Source organism: Emys orbicularis, chromosome 4, assembly GCF_028017835.1.
Source record: "Emys orbicularis isolate rEmyOrb1 chromosome 4, rEmyOrb1.hap1, whole genome shotgun sequence".
In the NCBI taxonomy this organism is placed as follows: domain Eukaryota; kingdom Metazoa; phylum Chordata; order Testudines; family Emydidae; genus Emys; species Emys orbicularis.
Window position 1 is genome coordinate 29,106,001 of NC_088686.1, and position 26,929 is coordinate 29,132,929.

The window sequence follows — 26,929 nt, forward strand, 5'->3', positions numbered from 1 at the left end:
TATCTCCTGCTCTTGGATCCCTCTCTTGCTGTAGTGTGTATAGTCTGGATGAAATATTTGGTTTGACTGCTTGTTTTAGCATTGTAGAATCAGTATTTTTATTTTTTGATTGCTTTTCATGCTCAACTAAAAATCAGACTGGGAACTGTTGTTGTAAATGGTTTGGCTGAATTACTGCAGAGTGCACATGGCCTTTTTCTGGGAGGTTTGTTTTGATGAATCATTCCCCTCCCAGTTATCTGTCAGGGCTTATTCTAGCTTCTCTGACTACCTACCTCCTGTTTCCTGCTTCCATTTTCGGGCTGGAAACATTGCAAATCTAGCCTCTCCCTGTGCTTTAGCACTTCCGCTTCCAGGCTGTCTGGAATCAGGAAGTTCAGAGGCTGCAGTTAGCAAACGTCAAGAAAGGATCAGTCTGGGAAGGGAAAAAGAAGGTCAGTTTATTTTTATTGTATCTAAACTGGTTTTCCTATCCCTAGAGCAGACTGTGCTGGCAAATGGAAAAAGATTGGAGGAATAAAATTGATGCAGAAAAGCAAGCAATTCACATTTAAAAAATGAAACAAAATGGGATTTATTTTCCACTGAAGAACAACTATAGGAGACTTAAACTTGCCTCTGATCAGAAATCAGTGACTGTTCAATGAGTTGCCAGCTTTTCCCATTACTCCTGCTTCTTTGAAAGGCGTGGCAAAGTCACAGGCTGCTGCTGGCAGAGGCTGTAGGGTGGATGGCAAAGGAAGTAATAACAGAGATTTCCATCTGAGGATTTCAGGGCCCTCAGAAAGCTAAGCTCTTTGCAGACACCCCTGTGACACGTGGGTAACTAGTATTATCTCCATTTCAGAGAGGGGGAAGCAGATGCAGAAAAGTGAAATTAGCCAAGATTGCATTGGAAGTCTGTGGTATAACTAGGAGTTGAATTCTAGTCTCTTGATTCTCATTCCTGTGTCTTAACAGGACAATGTTTCCTTTTATGCGTAAACTTTACACTGCAAGCTGCTCCTGACTTCAGGATCCAAGGTCAGGAAAGCATAGGGAAGTAGGAGGTAACTGTAGGGGGTCTGCCACTGGGAAGGGAACTGCATAAGTTACTCTCACGACCCCACAGCATTTAGGACCAGCCTTCATACTGGGAACCTGGATATTTAAACCATATATTAGTTTAATGAGTGTTTGCTATTTTAATTTATCCACTGATTTTACTTGACACACAAATTATTCTAAGAAGTTTAAGAAATCTAGAATGAAAGACCAGGAAAATTTATTTGTGTCCCCTTTAGTCTGGGCAATTTTGGGTTATCAAACATTTATTTTTTGTGTGTAAAGATTAAAAAAAAAATTAAAAATGGACCAAAACTCCCTTTTCACCTTTTTATGTATAAATGCTAAAGGGGGGTGCAGCTAAACGCTAGGTTTCTTAGATGTACGTACATGGCTTGTTTCTCCCATCCACCAGCCATGTTGTTCCTTTGCTCTTATTGGTGGATAATACTGAAGGTAACAAACGGAACACAATGAGATTGTTTGGCATTGGAACTGCCAGGCCAGATTTCATCCCTGGTACATCTCCACTGATTTCAGTGGAGTTGGAGCAGAGATAAATGTGTCCCTCCAGATCTAAGCAGGGTTTGTTGGACATCTGACTGACAGAAGCAGCTGCCTAGTAAAGGGTGGACAAAGCCAGGAGTACACAAGGAGAAAACTGAGGTTCTTTGTGTTGGGTGGAGCAGGCACACGAGGATTGTGCTATTTTGTCCCTCAGTGAATTGCACATTTAGCTAAAGATTTCACTTTAATCATTCTCTCCATTGTCTGCTTATTCTTGCAGGGTCAAGGGAAAGACATTTAAAATGAGCACTGGAACTGAAACTGAGCTCAGGCAGAGTTTTCAAAATCCACTGCGAGAGTTCCAGCTGTGGAAGCCATCAGCTCAGAGACTTCTGGACTCCACTGCTAACGTTGCTGAGCCCTCCCTGACACATGCTTTCTTACTTCAGATTGAGGTAGAGAGTTGCAGCTAAGTTAGGAAGCCAGTATCTTGTTCGCACGGCACAAGCTGTAGTGACATGTGCACGAATGCAGCTGTCTGATGGCGACAACTGAGAATGTTTTCCAGTTCCTGTAGGAAATAACACACTGCTGAAACTCAGGCCTACACCTTCACTAATTGTAACAAAATCACATCATTTTGAACATTCTATTTAATAAGCTAGAGTTGCCAGTTGAGTAAGGAATGTTATATAAGAGCTAAGTGCCTTATTATTGCCTTTGGCAGTAACCCCAAATCCATCTGGGTTGGAAATCTGAGGACTCCATTAATACTTTTCTAATAATATAGTTTAGAGATGAAGATGCATAATTGCTGCATGCACCCATGAATTGAGTAGTGGTGGCGAAACCCTCACTCCTTGGATCTCTGGAATAAATGCTTTCATAAACAGGGATCAAACTGAATCATAACTCTGATAAGACAGTTTCATGTCAGGCACCTGTAGCTGAGTAGGCTTCCTTCATGCAGGTCAGCAAAGCAGCTGCAGAACCAAAGAAGCAGTCCAGTTTATATAAAAGAAATATTGTGAGCAGAGTTTACTCCTTCCTGATGCAGTTTGTGGTATAGCAGCCTGAGTCATACATTGTACCAGGACTGGAGTAAGCCCACAGAGCCCTGCAGTGTTGCTCACAGCTTCCTCCTTTTAAGAGTGTAGACGACAGATCCCAGCAAACAATGCTTCACCTTGATGCGAGCAGCCAGGCTTCATGCTGAGCCGTTGGGCCTCATCTCCATGTTAGGGATGAAGGTGACTGCAATTGGCTCCCTTTATTTTAAAAAAATGAGTGCTGCCCTGAGGGTTCTGGCAAGTTGCTGTGTTGGCTCTCGGCTGGGCATACTGTGGGTGCCTTGTGGTATAGCAGGTATGCTCAAGATACTGTTGTCCTACAGTCATGGCCTTGCTGTTTTTCTGTGCATTTGTCACCTGATCCGCTCATGTAGCCCTTGGTGTTCCGATTTCACTAGAAGAATTGTTCTCCTGTAGGCATGCCTGGCTCAGAGCTCCCAATTCAAGGAGCAATTGATGATGTTACAGCTGAAGAAGGATTTGCTAAGCAGTATCTTTGGTGAGGAGAGAGCAAAGTCTCTCCTCGTGGAAGTAACCGATACGGCAAAGGAGAGAGAAATTCTACACAAAAGTCTGCTGCAAAGGAGAAGCAGACTGCAGGTGAGCAGTTAATATTAAGTTCACTCCAAGGCCTGCTTACTATTTAATATCCATGCCAAAGATTGTGATTAATCTTTTATTAATCCAGATTTGTATAAATAAATTCACTAATACTAATCAACTGTGTCTGATGCATTTTGTAGATTAATAGAAACGTAGATTATTGTGCAGGGCAGCTGCTTATTTGCTCAGAGTGTCAAGTAGACCCTCACAAAATAATATAACTGTAGTTATATTGAGTGCTCTTTTTGCTCTTTCTGCCTAGAGTTTGGTAACACAACATAAAGACTTTGATGCAGGCTTTGTGCCTCTGCAGAAGAAGTTATCTGCTATCAGAGCCAAAGTAGATCTAGAGAATGAACCACAACCTGACCTTTTAGGTAAAGAAACACGACTCCAGAGACTACAGGTATGTTACAATGATGGTTATCTATGCTACTTGCATGTTAATCATGTTCACGTTGGCAGATGGCCTGACTGATTTATTTTCCTTCTAGGCAAAATGTATAATTTATTAATGTCAGAAGTACCGGGGGGCGAGGAGAAGCCCTTCTTTGCTTGACTTGTCACACAAGTCTGATTCTAGATTATCTGATTCTAGAAAGATGTTTTTTATATGATAAATTTATACAGCCTGGTTCTGATCTCACAGTGGTGAGAATCGGGGTTGGGAATTGGGATATTTCCTGTAGTGCAAAGAGAAACGAGCGACACAGCTGGGTCAACCTAACTTTTTAGTGTAGACCTGGTCTCAGTGACAGCAAAATCAAGTCCTTAAATTGCTGCTATTTTGATGCTATTTGTACCATTTGTGGTGCTTGAATTAGCCTACTAGCAGCAAGCATGCTATCACGTGGCTTCTTTGTAATCAGCTGCTAATGTATCAGAAAGCCTGCTGGCTTCTTTTGTAAATTTTCAGTTCTAGGCATCAGAAACTAAATTGCTTAAAATTAGTTATTTTTTACTTTAATACATCTCATGCTGTCAAATGGAACCAACTTCAGAATCAACGTTCTGACCTGTCTTGTAGGGCCAAATCGTGTTCAGTATGTAAGTAGCCAATGTACAGTATTCCTTTTTCTCTATAGATGATCCAAGAAGAGTTGGCAGAGTTTATAGTTCAAATGGAAGAGCTGGAGAATCTAGTTCAATCTAATCCCACCCACAGGCGTAAAATGAACCAGCTTTCATCTGACTATCAGACACTGAAGAGATCTCTGGAGGTAACTCATCATTTAGTGGAGAATTTAAAGTGGCAACTGCGAAAATTATCCTTTCACATTATCATAATGTCTGCTTTCAACCGCTGACATTTTCCGCTAGCGGAAGGCAGGGGCTGAGTTCTTATGGCCTTGATAAATCTTTAAACATTCCCCAGTTTTCTCTGTTTTAATCTTCCTCACCCTACATTGTGGCCATCATCCTACCAACTGAGGCTACACTTAGATGTTGAAATATTTTGGTTGTGGGAGCAGGGAATTTTTACCTATATAGTTATAAAGGTACAACCTCTACCGTGGATGCAGTTAGACTGTACTGCTCTAAAGCACCTTTATACCAGTATATTTCCCTTTATATAATAATAAATGGAGATATTCTATCTCCTAGAACTGGAAGGGACCTTGAAAAGGTCATCAAGTCCAGCCCCCTGCCTTCACTAGCAGGACCAAGTACTGATTTTGCCCCAGATCCCTAAGTGGCCCCCTCAAGGATTGAACTCATAACCCTGGGTTTAGCAGGCCAATGCTCAAACCACCAATGCTCAAACCAGATCTTTTTGGCTTGGGCTCGTGCAATGTTCTTGGGATTTGCTGCATAGGGCATTTAGTACTGGGTCATCTGGAAGGTTTATCGCAGGCTTTATAAGACCTAAAAGTTAATGGACCAAAACCACTGCGGTTACATCAAGGACTGATTTGACCTAGGTCAGGGGTTCTCAAACTTTTTCTTGCTGAGGCCCCACTCAGCATGCTATAAAAACGCCAGGGCCTAGCGGGGGAAGAGGGGGGAGCGCTGGGCTCCAGGCCGGGGGAGGACCCTTGGGCATAGGCATAGTTTTACTTCTATTTTGTGGGGGGCAAGGGCTGTTGGGGCTTGAGCCAGCTCTGCACAGCATGGTCCAGGGACGGAGTGCCACCTCCACCCACTGACTCACTCAGGAAACCACCAGTCTGTCTGGGCTGTGGAGGGATGTAACCAAAAAATATAACTCAAAGGGGGACTCAGTTCAAAACGTTTGAAAACCGCTCAGGGTGCAGGCAGGAGGTAGCTAGGGGCTGTGTGCAGGCAGGGGGGTAGCTCACAGTGCAGGGAAGGGGTAGCTAGGGGCTGTGTGCAGGCAGGGGGATAGCTCACAGTGTAGGGAAGGGGTAGCTAGGGGCTGTGTGTGGGCAAGGGGGTAGCTCACAGTGCAGGGAAGGGGTAGCTAGGGGCTGTGTGCAGGCAGGGGGGTAGTGTGCAGGGAGGGGGTAGCTAGGGGCTGTGTGTGGGCAGGGGAGTAGCTCAGGGTGCAGGGAGGGGGGTAGCTGGGGCTGTGTGCGGGCAAAGGGGTAGCTCAAGGTGCAGGCAGGGGATAGCTAGGGGCTGTGTGCAGGCAGGGAGGTAGCTCACGGTGCAGGCAGGGGGTAGCTAGGGCTGTGTACAGGCAGAGGGGGCTCCCAGTGCAGTTCCCAGCTTCAGGGCGGGGCATTGAGGCTCCCGGCTTCAGCCCCCTGCTGCTCCTGGCTTGGTGAGGGGGGGAGGTTTGCCGGTTGGTGCCGGTTTTAGTTCCACGCCACTCCCGTCTTAAGCACTGGGGCTTGGGGCACCAGGTTTCGGCCGCGGGGCTCCGCGGCCCCCCTGAAAGGGCTCACGGACCCCCAGGGGCCCGCAGATCCCCAGTTGAGAACTGCTGACCAAAAGTATTTTGTTGCTTGTAAAGACAGCTATAAAAATCTTCCCTCCCAAAACAAACTGAGAGCATGTAAAATTCTCTTGGCTTGCTATGTCACTAAAAAAATTATCCGTAATAAAATTTGACTCTAATATGCTAGGGAATTCTAGTTTTTAATCACAAATAGTAAACAAATATATCACTAAAATAGTATTTTTCCAGGAAAAAGTACCATATGGCAGATCTCTTTCTATTCTATCTAGTGTGATTTTGCATGCAAAGAGGGGAGGAGGAAGTACTTAGTTCAGATACTAAAATACAGGATTTTTCACTTTAAGTCATCTGTAAAGAGGGAAACTATTCTAATACATAATGCCCCACCATGTGGCTAAGCTCAGATCTGCAGGAGCTTGTAGATATCCAGTTAGGAGGTGCATTCCATGTCATGGTACTAAACAGCTAAGAGTTTCTGCCTTTCATCCGTATTTTTATTTCCTCTCTTTGTGTTTCTATAGCATCCGTCACCATAGTCTCTCTTGTGAAGCCTGCTGTCTCTTTGTATTCTATCACTGATGTGTTTTGGTGACTCCTGGTATTTTTAGATCATCCTGGCGCGGACTGAGAAGCACGTTCGGGAGCATTGGACGTTCAATAACAAATTGTCAGACCTTCAGCGGTGGATCACAATGACTGAACAGAAGTTGGAATCCTATCAGGATGCCAGTGGGGAAAGGAACACGGCAAGCAGAGTCGCAGACCTGGAGGTGAGGACCACATTTTGGCATATGATGTCATCATCCATTTGCTTTTGTGATCGAAGCAGCAGGTAGATGTTCAGGGGAAGTGGTGTGTTCCCCTGGGCTCCATTTCCATTTGCATTTGCCATGTAAACTGGTGGACAGAAGATTCCTACTGCCTAACTGGACTGCTCTATGATGAGTGCATGATGATCTGGGGGTGGTTAGGGCGAAAGAAGCATCAAGCTTCTGTTGAAATGTCTGCAGCATCATTAAAGGAAAATCCAGTCTTGAAAGTGAATTCCTCCTGGCAGGATGGTTTCTCCAGACACACAGCAATGTAGCATTAAATGATAGATTACTCTATTGGTTTATCCTACATTGCATTTATTTGTGCAAAAGGGAAAATGTCCCCGTTCCCACAGTTGCTCAGTTTTCCCTTCATGGAAATACTTTGGGGTCAGATTCACTCATACTGGTGATTTACACTTCCTGTGCCAGCCTGGGCTGATTGGCCCTTGAGCGGGAAGCAGCAGCTTTAATTTCCATTGGGGGCTCCAGAGAAGCCCCACAGTGTTACCCTGCAGCAGGGACATACTAGCTACACCTTTTCCCTAATCCCATGCTACCCACTTCTTGGGCTTTGCTGGATTCCTCCAGGAACCCCTAGCAGATCTTGCTGCTGGGGACCCGTAACTAGTGTAGTGCCAAGAGAAACGAGCCTAATCCTGGGCTGAACATAGCCCTTCATTTGACACAGGTATCCTGCATTGTGGTAAAGCTTCAGAAATAGCAGCGACACCTGAAAGTGACTGTGAGTGCTGTGAATTTCAGGGGCTGCTAGCTGAATTCCCAAGTAAAGAGATCCAGTTGCACCTTGTTGGGGCTCATGGCCAGCTGGTGATTGAGAGTTCTTCCCCAGTGGGGGCAGCACATGTCCATACTGAAATGAACCAGCTGACAGAATCTTTGAGTTCACTCAAAAAAATGACAATCAGGTAAGTGTTCATATATGTCTTTCCCATGTCCCTTCGAGGGGGATTCTCTCTGCTGCTCTATAACCAGCCCTGCAAACGCTAAGCCTAAAGGAGTATTGAAAGTTAGGAGCTGTGCTTGATTCTCTTTTGACTGCAGTGGAGTTACTCCTGATTTACGCTGGTGTAAGAAGGTGGAGACTCAGGCCAACTATGTCTATGACCTGCACAGTACCTCGTCTCAGACTTCAGCCAGGATATTGTGGTCTGTGAGCAGATACTGTACCTGGCAAATCTCCCTTAGGCCTGAGCCAACAGGAGCTTTGCAGTACTTGAGTCAGGAAATAAGGCTTTGGATGAGAGTGTTGCAGATGTGAACAGAGAGAAAAGGCTGGATCTTGGAGAGGTTATGGAGGAGGAAGGGGAGGCAAGACTTGGATATTGCCTGCATATGTGGGGCTAGGGAGAGAGCAGAGTCAGAGGTGCGTCTGGGCTTAGAGACCTGAGGGTGACATTGCTGGTGATGGCAGAGAAGAGGACTTAGGTGGGGGGAGTTGAGACGCTCACCCAGGCACGGTGATAACGTGTCTAGGTTAATTATCATGATCCGCCACCCCAAACTGACACAGTCTCCACCTCCCCTGTATCCTTCAAGCATTAGTAGGAGATAATGAGACTCTGAGCTGTGCCTCTTGCAGCCACAGCAAACCAGCTGTAATGGGGGTGACAGTTTCACACAGTTTTGTGTTGAAACCTCATTAGATTTCAGAGCATGGCTCCCAAGGATAAACAATTCAAATTAAAGCCGTTCAGAAACAAGCCAAGCCAAACACACACACACACACACACACACACACAGAGCTCACTCTTTAATTAGGTCTTGCCGGCAGCTAAGTGTCACTTTGGAAGACATTCTTACCCCTGCCATTACCAGATGCCTTGGCTGTTACCTGTCAAGGAATGCTGCTTAATTAGAAGCACACATTCCCTCTCCGTCTCTGCTGTGAGCTCCTGGGTTCTTTTACAAGTGGTTTGTCTGGATTACCACGTGCTTGGGAGGAGTTCTCCGGCTCTCGAGATTTCTGTCGGTGACCTAGATTTTGCTGAGAAATACACAAAGAAATAACAGGTTGCTCACCTGCTTCTGATGATTTTTTTTTTTTTTTTTTGGAGCACTCTCAATTATTTTCGTTTTGGAATTTGCTCCCTCAAATGGCTCTCTCCAAATGAGACAAAAGTGCTTCTTAATGCCAATTTCTGGTTTATTTTCCACTCAGCATAAAAAGATCTTTCACATGGTATCTAACCTCACACTAGATTTGTGATGGGTTGGACCCCCCTTCTGGGATGCCATCTGATGTACTGTGATTTCACTGAGCCTGCCTGTTCCACTAGCCTGGGCTCCCTCTCCCTGTTTTGCTGAATTAGGCTCTCCGGCCTCTGGCAGCACACGCACACACATAGGTAGGGACGCACCAGCTATAGAATCACACAGAGTCTGCAAACAGAAGACTCAGCTAGGAAATTGCCCAGCACTCAAGTGCAGCTCCCCTCTGGAAAGTCTACCCAAAATAATATTGTCTTGCGCTGTAGAGAAATCTATACAATGTAAGCTCATAAATTCGCCCCCTCCCTCAATGTGGAGGAAGATATGCACAACTTCTTGCCTCTCCCCCCCCCACCCCGCCCAGTTAGAAATTGTACAAACTGGGTTTAATAATAAACAAAAATAAGTTAATTAACTATAAAAGGCAGATTTTAAGTGATTATAAGGGATAGCAAACAGAACAAGGCAGATTACTAAGCAAATAAAACAAAACATGCATACTAAGCTTAAGATCTTAGAGAGACTGGTTTCAAGAAATAATTTCTCACCCTAAATGTTGTTTTAGGCAAGTTGCAGAGTTTCTGTAGCTTAGAGTTCCAGTTATTTCTCTTTACAGACTAGACTCCTGTCTTAGTCTGGACTCAGCCCTTGCCTTTCCCACTGCTCAGTTCCTTTGTCTCTTCAGGTACTTTCAGCAGTCTTTCTTCTTGGGCAGGAAGGCAATGGAGAAGAATCTTGTTTGCCTTACTCTTCAGCCTTAAATAAAATTTACATACGGTGGGAATCTTTTGTTTCCCAGTCTTGACCTCCCCTCCTTTTAGTGGAAAATTACTAGAAGTCCAAGAGGGTGTTTAGTACCAGGTGACAGGCCAACTGACCTAGTAGTGTCAGCCTCTCAGGAAGGAGAGAGATTAGTATTTTCAAAGTCTTATTGTTTCTTCCTAATGACCCATCAAGGCTGATGGCCTGTTGTCTGGTGGGTGTCTCCCAAATACACACACAGTTGTAATTGTTACATAGTCAATATTCCTAACTTTCGATACAGAAATGATACATGCATACAAATTGGATAATCACATTCAGTAAATCATAACCTTTCCGATGATACCTTACAAGACCCATCTTGCATAAAATATATCTGTTATGCCATAAGCATATTTCCATAAAGAATATGGGGTGTAATGTCACAAGCTCCCTCTGGCTTTCACTCAGCCCTGACCTAGAACTCCGAGCTTGTCTCTCCCTTCCCGCCAAACACTCTTGGCTCTGCCAGTGCTACTGTCTTTTTTTCCTTCTCCTTTTTCTACCTTCATGCCTTCTTTCATGCTTCTCCTTCCCTCCTCCCCGCAACTCTTTAACCTGGCCACCACCACTTCCTCATTCAGATCCCATGTCTGCTGTGGCACCTCTGAGAATTAAGCTAATAAAAATTATATTAAGAAATCCACATTTAGCAAACCCCCCGAGATGTATCTGTGACCCTTTCCCTACCGCTCTCCTTACTCCATTTTTGTTTATGACCATCACTACTTGTGTTATGTCTACACTGAGAGTGGGCTCACTTCAGGCCATGGGCTGTGTAGTTATCTGTTTGAGTGCAGTTGGTGCACTGTCGGGCTGGGTGCTCATTGAATAAAATAACCCACCAATAACAATGGCTAGCTTTCCTGGCACTATTCTCTCCTGTATCTGCTATGCCTCTTCTGCAGTGCAATCCCATCCCTCGGTCCATTGTATTCCCCTGTTTTAAAGCACATTTCTTCTCTCATAGGCTGGATCATCTTCCCAGACTTATCAACCCTTTTGGCTTACTCTGAAGCCTCTAATAATAAACTAATTATCTTCAAGTCCTGCCTGCTACTGCTCCAGAGTAAGGCTTGCTAAAATCTCTAACTACTGCTGACTCACTAGGGAGCTCAGTGCAACCCAACCTTGATGTTCTGAGGCATTTCTTTCATTCATTATTTTTCAGGCTGTTGTATGTTCTTCTCTTGTCCAAACTTCTGTTGGCTGCTTTAGCCTCCCCCCTCCCCTCCACCCCCGCTTCTTTTAAAATGAGCTGTTCTGTTATTGGTATGTCTTCACTGCAGAGGTAACCAGTGGTTTGCACTTGAGTTATTTCTCTCATGTTCGCCTAGCTCAAGTGAGAGCAGCTGCACTGCAAAATAACACTTGAGTTTCTATGTCTGCACTGCACTCACTTGTGTGGCACTGAGACTTCGTAGGACATGTCCCATGGTCACGCTGGGAATTCTTTCGCCGTGTATTGTGAGAGAGAAGGCCAGAGTTATGCTGCTGTAGCAGCTGTAGTGTAGACATGGCCTTAGACCTTGTCTACACTTACATTTTATAGCGCTCTAACTTGCTGGCTCAGGGGGGTGAAAAATCACCCCCTGAGCGCAGCAAGTTTGAGTGCTTTAAAGCGCTAGTGTGGACAGGCCCCGAGTGCTGGGAGATGCGCTCCCAGCACCTGGAGCTATTCCCTTCGTGGAGGTGGATTACCAGGAGCGTTGGGAGAGCTCTCTCCAAGCGCTCACGCGTGACCACACTCACATTTCAAAGCGCTGCTGCGGGAGCGCTCCTGCGGCAGCGCTTTGAAGTTTCTAGTGTAGACGTAGCCTCAGCATTTCTGTGCCTCATTCCCCAACTGTAAAATGGGGATAATAATCCCTACCTCACAAGGATGCTGTGAGGCTAAATTCATCATAGCTGGTGAGCCAGTCAGGTATTCCCCTGATGGGAGCCATATAAGCAACTTAGTTAGAGCACTCTGCCTGCACCATGCTCCCAGTCCCTGAGGCTTGGGAATGAAGGATATGTTTGGGAGCCAAACGCTGATCCCCTGGTGGCATTTCATTATCTGCACTTTGCTAACTGGAGCCCTTGAAAATAAAATGACAGCATCAGTGGGCACAAATTATGTATTCTAGCTATGTTAATTATGTGAGCTTTCTGGATGTACATAAATACAGCACTATATTAAATCTATAGGCAATACCAGCAGACCTTGATATTAACTGTTTAGAATATTTTAGATTGTCAAAACATAGTTGTGCACCAAGAAACACTCCTGATATGGATCCTTAGAGGGAAAGGATACTTAAAGAGGCAGAGCCTAAAATTATAGATGGGCCTGAACCAAACCCCAAGAGCCAAGCGCTTCCAAACTGAGAAAGTTTGGATCCAGCTCAGGCCCATCTCTGTGTGGTAGGGGGAAATGAGGAATGGAAGGGCTAAAGGGATGCTAGCAACGTTAAAAAAAAATCACCCTCTTTTCCAAAAATATTGTACTGATAGTCATTTTAGGTGTTAACTGTAACTCAGACAATAGAGGAAAAGGTTTCTCATGTTGTTTACTATATATATTTTGGCAGTACTTTGTTGTTAATTTCACTGGTTCCCATGTGTAGTGTTTCCACACTACAATAATGGAGAGAAAATATTTTTTAAATATGAAAATGTGATTGTAAAACCCACAAAAGCTGGCAGGGACATTCAGGCTCAGGCATAGAACCTGAAACTACCTTTAACTTTCCTTTTTTAAAGAGCCTAGATTTCAAGTTGACAGTATGCCTTTCAGGGACTAGCCCATAGTCATGCAGGAAGTCTGTGGTAGACAGGAATAGAACCCAGATCAGCTGACTCCTGCTGTTGTGTCTTAACCACAAGACCATCTTTCTCTTCTGAAAGTACATCAACTGTACTTTTCCAAGGAGCCACTTCTGGAGTTGGCTCTTAATGTTTTGCAACATTCTAAGCAGAGCTAATCTTCTTTCCTACCTATCTATACTCATTGTATTTATAGCAGCGTTCACTATAGTACCTAGCGCTATTCAGATTTGCTGGTCCTTGCTGTACTTCTAACAAAGTGCTGTGCATGCGCATGTACCCATATTCACACAAAAATAACCTGCACCAACTTGTACAGTGTGGAGCTACATTTATATGATTAGGGTTACTGGTGATGCTCCAGTGATTACTTGCTACCAGAAAAGCCTCTTGGTACCCTAATCAGCCAGACATGATCCCAGTAGAGTGAGGAGGCACCAGAACTGCTACATGGGACAGTAGTGGGGGGCATCCAAGTTTGAGTCCCGTACTTTTTCATTTGCTTTCCAGGGGCTTGAAGCACTGTAGAGACAGGGGGCTCAAGATGGTGCAAGGAGGGAGCATGTCAAGGAAATCAACAGACAGGCTGAAGTATTAAAGCCTATCAGTGGTGTTGCTTGTGCAGAGAAGAGTGTTGTTCTGATAACTTTCCTTAAAGAGCTACAAGTCAGCCCTAGCACTGAGTACTACGAATACTTTGTGACACTGCTGATTTGTTACTTGTTCTTACTTTATTAATAGTAAGGAAATAATAATAATATTTTTAAGCATAGGTATGTTGGTTTGGTTCCCCACCCCTTCCCCCCATTCCATGAATGTATCAGTTGTCAGATGCATCACTGCATTGACTTCTCTGATTTTGTATTTTCAAGCCTCCTCAGCAGCATGCAGCCAAATACAACAGTGGTTGATACGGGGAAGAATATAACCATTGTGGGTAAGACACTGACGACTGGGTTTGCCTTCGGCTCTTCAGCGGTAACTCTCAAGCACGCCCAGGTGAGAGAAGTAATCTGTATCAGCGTTCCTTAATAACTTTACAAAGCCCATTTCCCTTGGTTCTGTCTGATACCGTATGTAAAACTCTCCAATTTGCAAAGTCCAGCAAACATCTGAAATGTGGGGATCAAGGCTCTGAGCCTTACTGGGTCATTAGAAAGCACATCCGACATCTTCAATTTGCAAAGGCTGATGTAGGAGCATAGCTTCATGACTCCCATACAAATCAGTGGAAGTCACTCAGCCAAACTCACATGTACTGTTTTGGATATGAAACGGTATGTGTTATAGTCGAGACCCTTGTAAATAGTACCATTATGCCAGGCAGGGAGTTAGGAAAAAAAACACCTGGAACCGTCTGTGTTTTGCTAAATTCCTCATTCCACTGTCAAATTTTAGTAGAGCAAACCCAGTGCCAGATTCTCAGATGGTATAAATCAGCATAGCTCCAGTGCAGATGGTTTACACCAGCTGAGGACCTGGCCCTCCATCTCCTTCCTGTGACCAGTTAATTATAACTTGAATCACAGATGGATGGTGCCTCCTGCTCCATTTCCAATTATTTTGCCCTTCTACATGCATAACTCCTATGAAAATCATAGGGGATTTTGTCTACATGGGAAATCCAGACCTAAAGTTCTTCCTTATATTGAGAGCCTGTGGGACTTGAGACTTCAGTGGAAGGTGAGGGTGCTCAGCACCTCTCATGAGGCACTCAGCACTTTGTAGAATTGGCCTCAGTTGAGATGAGACAGGAGAGACCAGACCTGGACCCTGGTGATGCCCCACTGGAGTAAATGGGAATTCAGCAGGAACATGATTGGCTGTTGGTGTCTGAAGGCAGTAATAATAATGTGTGTTTCCTTTTTTATAAATTCCTTTTTGGGTTTTGTTCTGTGACTCAGACAAAAGTGAGCAAAGAGGAAGAGAACAGTCACCTCCTTAAACTCATGAAGGACTTTGAAGAGTGGTTACATGTAGAAAATGACAAACTGAGCAAGATTCTTGTCACGAAACCCTCCAGTTGTGAAGAAGTTAAAGCAATACACAGCAAGCTAAAGGTTGGTTTTCAAACACTAATTTTCTGAGTGTAGGGAATTATGTTGGGAGATGAACATAAGAATGTCCATCCTGGGTCATACCAATGGTCTATCTAGCCCAGTATCTTGTCTTCTCATAGGGGCCAGTTCCAGATTGTTCGGAGGGAATGAACAGCACAGGGCAATTATCAAGTGATCCATCCCCTGTCGTCCAGTACCAGCTTCTGGCAGTCAGAGGTTTAGGGACACATGCAGCATGGGGTTGCATCCCCGAGTATCTTAGCTAATGGGCATTAATGGACCTATCCTCCAAGAACTTATCTAATTCTTTTTTGAATCCAGTTGTACATTTGACCTTCACAACATCCCCTGGCAGCAAGTTCCACAGGTTCACTGTGTGTTGTGTGAAGAACTACTTTCTTATGTTTGTTTTAAACCTGCCGCCTATTAATTTCATTGGGTGACCCCTAGTTCTTGTGTTATATCAAGGGGTAGATAACACTTCCCTATTCACTTTCACCACACATTTGTGATTTTATAGACCTCTATCATATCCTCCCTCAGTCATCTCTTTTCTAAGCTGAGCAGTCCCAGTCTTTTTAATCTCTCCTCATATGGAATTTGTTCCATACCCCTAATCACTTTTGTTGCCCTTCTCTGTATTTTGTTCCAATTCTAATATCTTTTCTGAGATGGGGCAACCGAACTGCATGCAGTATTCAAGGGGTGGTCATACCATGAATTTATACAGTGGCATTTATACATTGAGTGGATGTTTTCTGAGAACTATCTACAGTGACTCCAAGATCTCTCTCTTGAGTGGTAGCAACTAATTTAAACCCCATCATTTTATATGTATAGTTGGGATTATCTTTTCCAATGTGCATTACATTGCACTTGTCAGCATTGAATTTCATCTTTCTATTTTGTTGCCCAGTCTAGTGAGATCCCTTTGTAACTCTTCACAGTCAGCTATGAACTTAACTGTCTTCAGTAATTTAGTATCTGCAGATTTTGCCACCACACTGACACTTTTACAGACACAGGTGCTGCAGCACTCCCTGACTTGAAGTGGCTTCCATTATATACAGGGTTTACAGTTTGGTTCAGTGGCTCTCAGCACCCCCACTATAAAAATTGTTCCAGCACCCCTGTTTACAGATCATTTATGAATATGTTGTACTGTGCACAGATCCTTGAGGGACCTCACTGTTTACTGCATTCCATTTCAAAACTGACGATTTATTTTCTGTCTTTTAACCAGTTACTGATACTTATGGGATAAGAGGGAAGGTCCTCTCGACTCATTGCTTTGCTTAAGACCCTTTCGTGAGGGATCTTGTCAAAGGCTTTCTCAACGTCCAAGTACACTGTATCCACTGGATCACCTTTGTTCACATGTTTGACCCCTTCGAAGTCTAATAGATTGATGAGGCATGATTTCCCTTTACAAAGGCTGTGTTGACTCTTCCCTAACATACTGTGTCCATGTATGTGTCTGATCATTTTGTTCTTTTCTGTAGTTTCAACTAGTTTGCTTGGTACTGAAATTGGGTTTAGCAGCCTGTGATTGCCAGGATCAGCTCTGGAGCTTTTTTAAAAAATAGCTCTCTGCCAGTTATCTGATACAGAGGCTGATTTAAGCGAAAAGTTATATATTCCAGATAGTAGTTCTGCAATTTCATATTTGAGTTCCTTCAGAACTTTTGGGTGAATATCATCTGGTCTTGATGACATATTACTGTTTAATTTATCAAACTACCGATTCAAATAATTAATTTAGCTTCTGTGTGATGACCTTGTCTTTCTTGGTTGCTTCTTTAGCACCTCGATCATCCGTTGACATGCTTCCTGCTTCTGATGTACTTGAAAATTTTTTTTGTTAGTTTCTGTGTCTTTTGCGGGTTGCTCTTCAAATTCTTTTTTGGCCTGCTTAATTGTATTTTTACACTCGACTTGCTTATGCTCTTTATTGTCCTTTCTATTTGCCTCCAGTTTTTAAAGGATGCCCTTTTGCCTCTCACCCCTCTTTTAGTCTGCTGTTTAGCAATGGTGGCATTTGTTTGGTCCTCTTACTGTTTTTTTTATTTGGGGTTTACATGTAGTTTGAGCCTCTATTATGGTGTTTTAAAATAGTTTCCGTGCAGCTTGCAGGCATTTCACTCTTGTGAATGTTCCTTTTAATTTCCATTTAACTAGCTTCCTCGTTTTTGTGTAGTTCCCCTTTTTGAAGTTAAATGCTAGTGTGATAGGTTTCTTTGGTATTTTTCCCTCCACAAGGATGTTAAGCTTAAGTACATTATTGTTGATTTTACTGAGTGGTTCAGCTATATGCACCTCTTGGACCAGATCCTGTGCACCACTCAGGACTAAATCAAGAATTGCCTCTCCCCTTCTGGGTTCCAGGACTAGCTGCTACAAGAAGCAGTCATTAATGGTGCCTAGAAATTTTATCTGTGAATCCTGTCTAATCTCCCTGAGCATTTCACAGTCACCACCATCCTGGTCAGTTAGTCAGTAGTATATTCCTACTGCTATACTCTTGTTATTCAAGCTTGGAATTTCTAAGGTACCATATTCTAAGATACCGTTTGATTCATTTAAGATTTGTACTATATTTGTCTCTTATGCTTTCTTTCACATATAATGTCACTCTCCCACCAGTACTACCTATTCTGTCATTCCTATATATTTTGTACCCTAGTATTACCATGTCCCATTGATTATCATTGTTCTACCAAGTTTCTGTGATGTCTTTTATATCAGTATCTTCATTTAATGCCAGTCACTCAAGTTCTCCCATTTTAGTATTTAGACTTATAGCATTTGTATACAAGCACTTATAAAATTTGTCAATATTTAGTTGTCTGCCTTCATGTGATGCAATTGAATGGGACTCTTTTTCATTTGACTGTTTCTCTTCAGTTCCTACCTCTACTTTATCACTTTCTATCCTCTCCTCTTTACTAGGATATAGAGGTATGCTCTTTAATCAATCCTCTGCTAAGGAATGTATTACCTATCCTCTGTCTGAACTGTGTGCTCCTCCACAGCTGTCAGCTGTTCACTATCTCTTAGTTTAAAAACTTCTCTATGACCTTTTTAATTTTACATGCCAACAATCTAGTTCCGTTTTGGTTTAGGTGGAGCCCATCCTTCCTGTATAGGCTCCTCCTTTTCCAAAAGATTCCCCAGTTCCTAAATTGCTTCTCCCAACACCATCATCTCATCCATACATTGAGACTGTGCAGTTTTGCCTGTGGAACTGGAAGCATTTCAGAGAATGCTACATGGAGGTCCTGGACTTTAATTTCTTACCTAGCAGCCTAAATTTGGCCTCGAGGACCTCTCTATTACGTTTCCCTATGTCACTGGTTCCTACATATACCACAACCACCACTCCTCCCCAGCACTGAACTCATGTCTATCTAGATGTCTCGAGAGGTTCACAAGCTTTGTACCTTCCAGGCAATTCACCATGTGGCTCTCCTGGTCCTCACAAACCAACTACCGTATATACTCGTTCATAAGCTGAATTTTTTTAGTAAAAAAGGGAAGCACCAGAGACGGACGGGGGTCGGCTTATGAACGGGTATACAGAGGGAGAGGTGGGACACAGTCCCTCCCCCCAACAGAGGGAGCAAGGAGAGGCAGCACAGCCAGCAGAGACAGAAGGGAAGAGTCAGGGCCAGAGTCTCTCTGCTTCTGGCCACGCTGCTCTCCCCCCAGCCTCCAAAGCAGCTGCAGCTCCGGGCTGTCAGGCTGCAGCCCTGTCGCTCGGCCCCGCCCCCCAGAGCAGGCTGTGGCCGTGCCGTCCAGCCCAGCCCGCTGGAACATGCTGCGGCCGCGCCGCCCAGTCTGGCCCATCGGAGCAGGCTGCGGCCGCGCTGCCCACCTGCCGGAGCAGCTCCAGCCAGGCCAGAGACATCCTCCCCTGGCCCTCCCCAGATAAGATGGGAAGGGATGGGATGGGGAGAGTGTGGGGGTCCCGGGTTAGGGGTGGGGTCATGTGGGGGGTGGTCACAGGGGTTACTCCCCTGACTCCCCGCTTCTCCCCCCCCCCAAAATTTCCCCACCAGTTGCTGTCCCAGCCCGTCAGGGTAAGCCGCTGGAAGGCCGGGACACGTTGTTTACTTAGGTTTACCTCTGTGCCTGCGGACGCTCGAGGTAAACCATCTCGGCCCCCCAGTGGCTTATCCTGATGGCCCGGGAGCCAAAGTTTGCTGACCCCTGAATTATAGGGTCGGCTTATGAACGGGTTATAAAAAAATTCCATTTTTACTTATCCATCTTGGGGGGGGTCGGCTTATAAACGAACCGGCTTATGATCAAGTATATACGGCATATATATTTCTAATAGCTGAATCCCTGGTTACTATTATCTCTTTGTGTCTTATAACTGGGATTCCCTCCCCCGTAGGGGTATCCTCAGTGCAAGAGGATACCATGATATCATCTGGAAGGAGGGTCCCAACTATGGTATCTTTTCCCTTCATTCCAGCTTGATGTTCTTCTTTCCCAAGTCTTTCATCCTCCTCCACAGTACAGAGGCTGAAATGTGGCCAGGAGCATTTCCAAATTATTTAAAAGCTAAAATCAGCATCCAGGGCCATATCAAATCTCCCTTCTATAAAACTCACAAGAGAGGTGGGTGTCCTGGGAAACATTGGAGTTTTCCACAAATATTCCACTCTTTGAGGGGAGATCTGTAAGAGCCCCCATGCTGCAATGGAAAGTGCAGAGTCACACTACAGCATTAGCGTAAGACATTTTCCCATGTCACAAACAGCCTTGTTTGGCACAGATATTCTAACATTTCTGGCTAAAATCTGTCTTTTATTTTTTATCCTCAGCATTTTAATACTTATAACCAATACAATAAAATCCACCAAAAATTACAACTATTAGAGCAAACCTAACAATAAAAATCCTCAATGTAGATAAATCCTGCAGCTGTAGACCATCCTAGATGAATATGTGATAGCAAAATAAAAATAAATGCATAAACGTAAATGCAGAGTTCCCACCAACTGGATGCAATGCTAATGTCCTTTAAAATGACGAAATCTCTTGTGTTGGCAAGGCAGTGATTCCTTTAAATGCCATGTTGCTGATGAACTTGTCTTTCCCTGAAGGAGCTGCAGTCTCGTGTTCCTGAGGGGCAACGTCTTTTCGAAGATCTCCGTAGTCTTCAGACAGTTGTTGGGACCTCTGAAGATGTGGAGGACCTGCGTTATCAATGGATGCTCTACAAATCTAAACTCAAAGACTCCAGCAGCTCATTGGTAGGTGAACAGGTATCAGAGTTGTTAGTATTAAAGACACTGTAGTACTTTTCCATGATTCTTGTAAGTAACCACTGCTTTTTGACAAATATGGTCCCAATCCAGCAAGGACATAAACATATGCTTAACTTTAAGCATATAGGTAATCCCATTGAAGTCAATTGAATATATTTATATATACACACACTTTCAATATTCAGTTAGAAATCCTGTGGCCTCTTTGTCTCCACACAAGCAATGCTTGTTACTTTTGCTTGAGTAAAGACTTCAGATTTGGCCCAATAGTGATATCATCTAACATGATATCATGTAAGGGACTGAGGCGTAGATGGTCTTGCCTAGTGGTCTCAGCGGGGCTGAGGTCTGTCCACCAGGGACAGGAGTTGCTGGGCTGGAGTTGGAGGAATCGCAAGGCTAGGTCTCATAAACAAGTGCCAAGATCAGTCAGGCCAGGGTCGGAGACTGGAGATCAGAGGCAGAACCAGGTTAGAACTGAGAGGCAAGAATCAGGGTTGAAGTCAGCTGGAGTCAGAGATCAGATATCAGGAGTAGAGGCGAAGTCTGGCATTGCAGCAGACTGAAATCTGTGTAGTTGCCCAGACAACTTCCTGGGGCAACCACTGGGGTTAAGTAGGGGCACTTGGCCAAACAGAGGCTGCAGGGTACTGTCAGTCTGAGTCTCTTGGGTTGTATTTCCTGTGGCACCTACTCTCCACAGTGCTCCGTGGCTATGCCTCTATATGGCCTCCTAGTGGTACTGTGGGAATATCAACTTTCCTACATTCTACAGACCTGGGTTCTAGTCCCTGGATCCTCACACCATGTATCATAGAATACCAGGATTGGAAGGGACCTCAGAAGGTCATCTAGTCCAACCCCCTGCTCAAAGCAGGACCAATCCCTAACTCGTAGTTGGTGTGTGTGTGTAATATATAACTTACTTTCTCAAAGACATGTAATGAGGAAATCTCAATCAGGGGCTTCCTTCTCTCCCCCACAGAATGTTCTTTTGCACAATTACTGTAACAAGGTTATATGTCCACAGAACTCTATTTGTATAATTGTCTTTTGTTCTGTGGTGCTCTGTGAGCCATTGTGATCAGTATAGTCAAGAACAGAATAGATTGTTTCAGAAAGAAACTACAGAAGGAGCCAGATTCTTTATAACATTCACTTCATGGGCTAAGCATTTGGAATGGTATAAAGAGCTGATGTCATAGACAATTGTAATGGATTTTAATGTGAGGACCAAAGTATAGGTCTGGGTAAACATAAAGCTTTATATCAGAGAGTTGTATATGAAAGCACTGTAAAGAAGGTGGAGTTTATCCAGTAACAAATACACCTCTACCCCGATATAACGCTGTCCTCTGGAGCCAAAAAATCTTACCGCATTATAGGTGAAACTGCATTATATCGAACTTGCTTTGATCTGCCGGAGCGCGCAGCCCCGCCCCCTGGAGCGCTGCTTTACCGCGTTATAGCCGAATTCGTGTTCTATCGGGTCGCGTTATATCGGGGTAGTGGTTTATTGCAAATAATGATAAAGATATTTGCAGTTAGTTTTAGCATAAATTTGCATAGTTAAGTCCTGATTTTCCGAAGTGACTAGTGATTCTGGGTGCCAAACTTTGAGGCCTGGTTTTCAGATTGTGGGTACCTGGCACTTTCGGCAATAAATCCTCTTTAAAGTATTGTAACTTGAGCACCTGAAAAAAGATCCACCTAAAATGACTCAATATTTAGATTTCAGAGTGGTAGCCGTGTTAGTCTGTATCAGCAAAAAGAACGAGGAGTACTTGTGGCACCTTAGAGACTAACAAATGTATTTGAGTATAAGCTTTCGTGGGCTAAAACCCACTTCATCGAATGCGCATCTTGGATGTAAGGTGTGGGAGAAAATCTGTAATTTTTGTCCTTCTCCGCTAGTTTTCAAAGAAGCTGTCAATGAGTTTCAAATTGAAAGTATTTATTTAGAACACAAATCCTTTGATTTGCAGTGGAGGTGAAGAGCAGTCTCTGTTAATCAGAAATATTGTAAAATCAGAGTTATTGTGTGGTACATTTTTTGCCCAGGTACCTTGTGTAAGAATACATTTAGTCAATAGGTGTCAGTAAAATCAAAGCTATTTCTTAGGTAACACTGCATCTGACTTACATTGTTAGGAAACAAAATCCATTTGGGCTTTATTCCTGATGTGCATTTAAAAGCTCATTAAACACCAGTCACCTGCTGTTTCAGCCTATCCAGATGACCAGAAATTTGAAAGAAACGTTCCCCCTGTGAAATGAATATTCCGTTATAGGTTCCACTGGGATCTCGGGTTCATGGTATTTTGTGTTTGTGTTTATTTTTTTCATTATTTTTTTTTTTTTAACAGACTCCTAGATCTTTGGAAGAACCCGATGGATTCAGAAAGGTACAATATTTTCCAATCATTAAACTCAGAAATGTTAGATTAGAAGTTTCACAGGTAATTACTTTTAAATGAGATTTTTTTAAGGTTCTTGAAAAGAGTTGGTTGCATTAGGGTAAGTGTCTATGTAAAGTACCTTAATAAGGAAACTGCTCGTCCACAAGGCCTGGTGTACATTTAAAAATTAGATCAACCTAGCTACGTTGTTCAGGGCTAGGTCGATGGAAGAATTCTTGCGTTGACCTACCTACCGCCTCTTGGAGAGTTGGGTTAACTACTTCAGCAGAAAAATCCATTCAATTGGTATAGGCTACACTTCGGTTGTAAGCGACACAGATGCAATGCTCTATCTGAGCTGCTGTAGCAGCTATAGTGTAGACCAGTGGTTTTTAACCTGCGGGCCGCTTGCGGCCCAATTAGCACACAGCTGCGGCCCACATGACATCCTCAGGGCCATACAGGTAGTACATATATTGTGTGGATGTGTCCCACATAACACATAGAGGAGAACGGCCTATGCGGCCCACAGTGGTAAAGAGTTTTGAGAAACACTGGTGTAGACATACCCCAAGTTTAAAAAGGAGAAGCCGTTTCCTTTTTAAGGGAATTAAATTCCTTCTACTCTCAGAGTATTGCCCTTGGACTATCCTACCATCACAGAAGGGTAGGAACTGGATGTCTGTCCATCTCCTGTGTAGATGAGGGTGAACATTTTTGAAAGTACCTAATAACTTAGGAGCTTACGTCCTCTCCTCAGCATTCCCTATTGGCTGTATTAGGTAGCTCTCCCCTCGGTGTATGCTGGCTTTTATGAATCCTGTTCTTAGGTGCCTATCTGTCCCTGTGCATTATATCGGGAGTCTGGGCACCTAACTCGGTGCCGTGGATTCCATTAGGCAGCAGGATGCCTAAACGTTATGCACTGCAATGCTGTGCCTAAGTCCCCTTTGTAGATTTAGCCCTTAGGAGCCTAGATCTCATTGGAAGTCAACACTAGCCTGGTGGTCTTTGTGGAGTCCCAGAATTGAGCAGTCCCCCTAGTGTGGTCTTGTGTAACTGAATCACATTGTGTGGTGCTTGCACAACTCTCTTACAGAATTGTAAATCCCTTGTTTATATGTCCCCTACTGATTAATGGTTGTTTAAGGCTGGCCTGGGTGTTGGTCAGCTCTTTTGTTGTTACTGGAGATCTATCAGTGGGCGACTCCCAAACTCACGACATATTTCAATAACAACCATATAACAGAATCTCATAATTTCATACACACTAACGATATACATATTTTGACAGAACAATGGGTCTCAGCAGATATCTTACATGGCATGCTTTGTATGAACACCCATACAACACACCCATATATGAATGATGAATATGGGGATTACTGGGTGCTACTGTGGGGTACAGTGTGTCACAGGTTCCTAATTCACATTTTGGAATTTTAATTTAGCTCATCCAGTCCATGTCCCTTCAAGTGAAAAATTGTAGGTAAAGTAAGGTAATTTGCCTAAAGCTATTAGACTAAGCCCTGATTCTGTGCAGCATTCTGTGAAGGAATTTCTCTTGGGACTCACATAAAAGGCTGAAACAACAAAGAGCAGAGACAGTAGAAGAGACAAAAAGGGATAGGCTTGAAAGAAAAGAAGAAAACACCAGCTTTTGATTAAAGTTAAGGCGCTGTTCTTCTTTTGGGGCCCGATCTTGAGTCTTTCCATTGCCCTTAATGGGATTGAATCAAGCCTTTTATCTCTACCAGCATTTGCTTGGTTCATAAATAAAGTTGGTTCCCACTTTACATCATCTCATCTGCCTTGTTATTAGATGGTACTGTCGGAGAATAACAGATTGAGACTTTCTTTAGACAGTGCAAAGTTAAATGAATGAATAATGAGTTTTGTGATTATATCACCACACAAATAACTCTTGATCTCTCCCTCTGAGAACCACATCCCATTCCTGTTAAGGGATGCTAAACACTCACACCTGGCATTAAGTCTCCTTGTTATGCACATGCGGATCTTGTCCTCCCTAAATCCTCCCCATGCCAAGGCTTCCCAGTGCAAAGATGCGGTAAAGCCCTACCCAGTTCATATCCTGGTTAAGCACTAGTATGTGCACTGGTAATGTCCGATGAGACCTGCATGAAATATTGGCAGGTTAGTATCCGTTAGGCCCACACTAGGCAAATCATCCCTGCCGAGAAGCACTGAAGCCCTTCCCTGACTTCTGAACGACTACCCAGTGCAAAGGGAGAGAGACAAAGAAATTCAGAAAAAGAACCAGAACGCGCTGTGGGCGAGAATACAGTAGTTCCCTTTGCACCTAAAAGAACATTGTCAGGCGTTTCTAGGTACCAGGTGATTTAGAAATGCTAATGATCCAGATGCTGCTGTCATTTATACCCACCTTACACCAGTGACGGTCCATGGACCTCAATGGAGTTATCCCGGATTCATATTGCTGCCACTGAAAGCAGAACTGGGTCCGTTATGACCAGAAATACATCTATGAGTTAAACATCCCCTGACATAACAGCATGTGGTCTAGCTCACGAGAATTAGAAAGTGACATTGACCAGTCTGGTCTCAGTGCTATCCGAGCTGGGAGAAGGACAAAAAGTATAAATAGGGAGCTGCAAATGAGAGTTTTAAAATATTTGTAGTTGCTTTTTAAAATTCAGGTTAAATGATCTATGGTGGTGTCAGTAGCTGAGTGAAGGATTTTTTTAAATATACATTTTATGTTGGTTGTATCCTTCAAAACTGCAGCAAATGAAAATTCTCTGGGTGAATGACTAATAATGTCCTGAGTTAATTAACTTGTACCTGAAATACTGCACCACTCGTGGGAAGGGGCTGCATCACCTCATAACTTGTAAAATCCACTCCCCTCAGCATGTGTGCAGTAGGAGCAGACCCCTGTTTGGGGGACTTGAATGGTGCCTAGGCCATGTGCTGATCCTCTGCTCAGGGGGTGAATTTCGGCTTGGATGATTTGTGACATCCCTCTTTATAGAAGCCTTATAGAAGCAGCAGCAGGGGCAGAATATCAGGTGCTGAGTTGATCTTCTGCTTCTATGATGTGTTGTTCCTGGTGATTCTCATTTCATCTTCCATGTTTTAATAGTTTGGGGTGGGGGTATAGAGGGGCACAGATGCTGCCAGTCTCATTCCATGTCGTTCTGCCTCCATTCCATTGCATGGCTGAATGTTGTCAATGTCAGAGCCTCTTCTGTTTATATTAATGTGCTTCTTTCTACTCACTCCCTCTCTCATTCTTCTTGTCTACTGAGGACATGCCCCTCGCTAGACCTTCCCCCGAGATGAACACAAAGAGATCATTATCCCATAAAGAGTGATATCTTATAGACCAACCAAAAAAAAAACATTTGCAGGAAATTGTATCAGCTGCTGTGAGTTTTTGGCAGGTGCCCGTGATGGGGTAACATGTATGTATATGTGTCTGTAGTGCACCTACCACATGTAACCTTTGAAGGTTGGCTCCTAGCCAACTGAAAATATTCCATGAGTATTTTTAGAATAAATAGGAAATCCAAAGCTGGTTGTTTCTGAGGCTAGGTAGCATTGTCTGATTTTTTCCCCCCCAAAGTAATTACAGTTCCTTGTTGCACAAATAATTTTGGCTTTATTATTTGTACAAACAAAATAATTAGGGTTTATTAAATTTGTAGTCACCTAATTGCTTCTCTTTGAGAAATTGGTGGACGTAAGCTCAAGCAGCACATGGGCAAGAGGGAGTGTGTAATTTAATCTTCTTTAGAAGTCACCATAGATCTTGAGTCAATCAAATTAATGCAGCCATCCAGGAAACAGTGGACAAAGCTATAGCACTCACTCCTTGTCTGGGAGAAAACACTAATAACACAGACTGAACTTAAGATATGACAAGAAGTATACAGGAAACAAAATCCGTTTACAGTAACACAATATATATATATAGTGTCCTGTTAAAAATGCATCATAGCTTTTATGGTTTTGGTGGTCAGACTCATGGCAGGTGTATGGTCATCTGAAGTTTGCTGTAAAATAACATGCTTGGTAAAATGGAAACTGCTTTTTAAAAAGTGCATTAAGGTGACACATTTTTCCCAGTTTAATGCGTGTTTTATGAACACTGAGAAAATCTTTCCCCCTAAATAAGAGAAATGTTTCCCCTTGAACCAGAACTTCAAGGCCAAATACACCAGGTCATTGGAGTAGTTCAGATCTGGATCTTAGATTTGTGGCTGGAGCCCACCTTTGCTCCAACCATGAACATTTTCTTCCCAACATTTTCTTGGCCTATGTGGTTTTTGTTCATTTCATGCACCCAGGCCAGCCTGTAGGTTTAGGAATCAAACAACAATACATGCCCCAAACGTGCATGATTCACAGCAAAATGAGCTTCTTACCATTTAAAACAGTGACATAGATTCACCCCTCCGGGGACA

At 43.6% G+C, this 26,929-nt stretch overlaps 1 protein-coding gene across 1 annotated transcript in view; it reads left to right on the plus strand.

Annotated features, from left to right (window-relative positions):
- The window catches only part of SYNE3 (spectrin repeat containing nuclear envelope family member 3), a 48,408-nt gene that overhangs the window by 14,399 nt on the left and 7,080 nt on the right, over positions 1 to 26,929 (plus strand). Inside the window, exons 7-16 of the mRNA XM_065403165.1 lie at positions 1,832 to 2,006; positions 3,039 to 3,221; positions 3,487 to 3,630; positions 4,310 to 4,444; positions 6,696 to 6,857; positions 7,665 to 7,828; positions 13,613 to 13,739; positions 14,645 to 14,800; positions 19,915 to 20,064; positions 22,446 to 22,484. Coding sequence (XP_065259237.1) covers positions 1,832 to 2,006; positions 3,039 to 3,221; positions 3,487 to 3,630; positions 4,310 to 4,444; positions 6,696 to 6,857; positions 7,665 to 7,828; positions 13,613 to 13,739; positions 14,645 to 14,800; positions 19,915 to 20,064; positions 22,446 to 22,484 — 1,435 coding nt within the window. The remainder of the gene's footprint in view (positions 1 to 1,831; positions 2,007 to 3,038; positions 3,222 to 3,486; positions 3,631 to 4,309; positions 4,445 to 6,695; positions 6,858 to 7,664; positions 7,829 to 13,612; positions 13,740 to 14,644; positions 14,801 to 19,914; positions 20,065 to 22,445; positions 22,485 to 26,929) is intronic.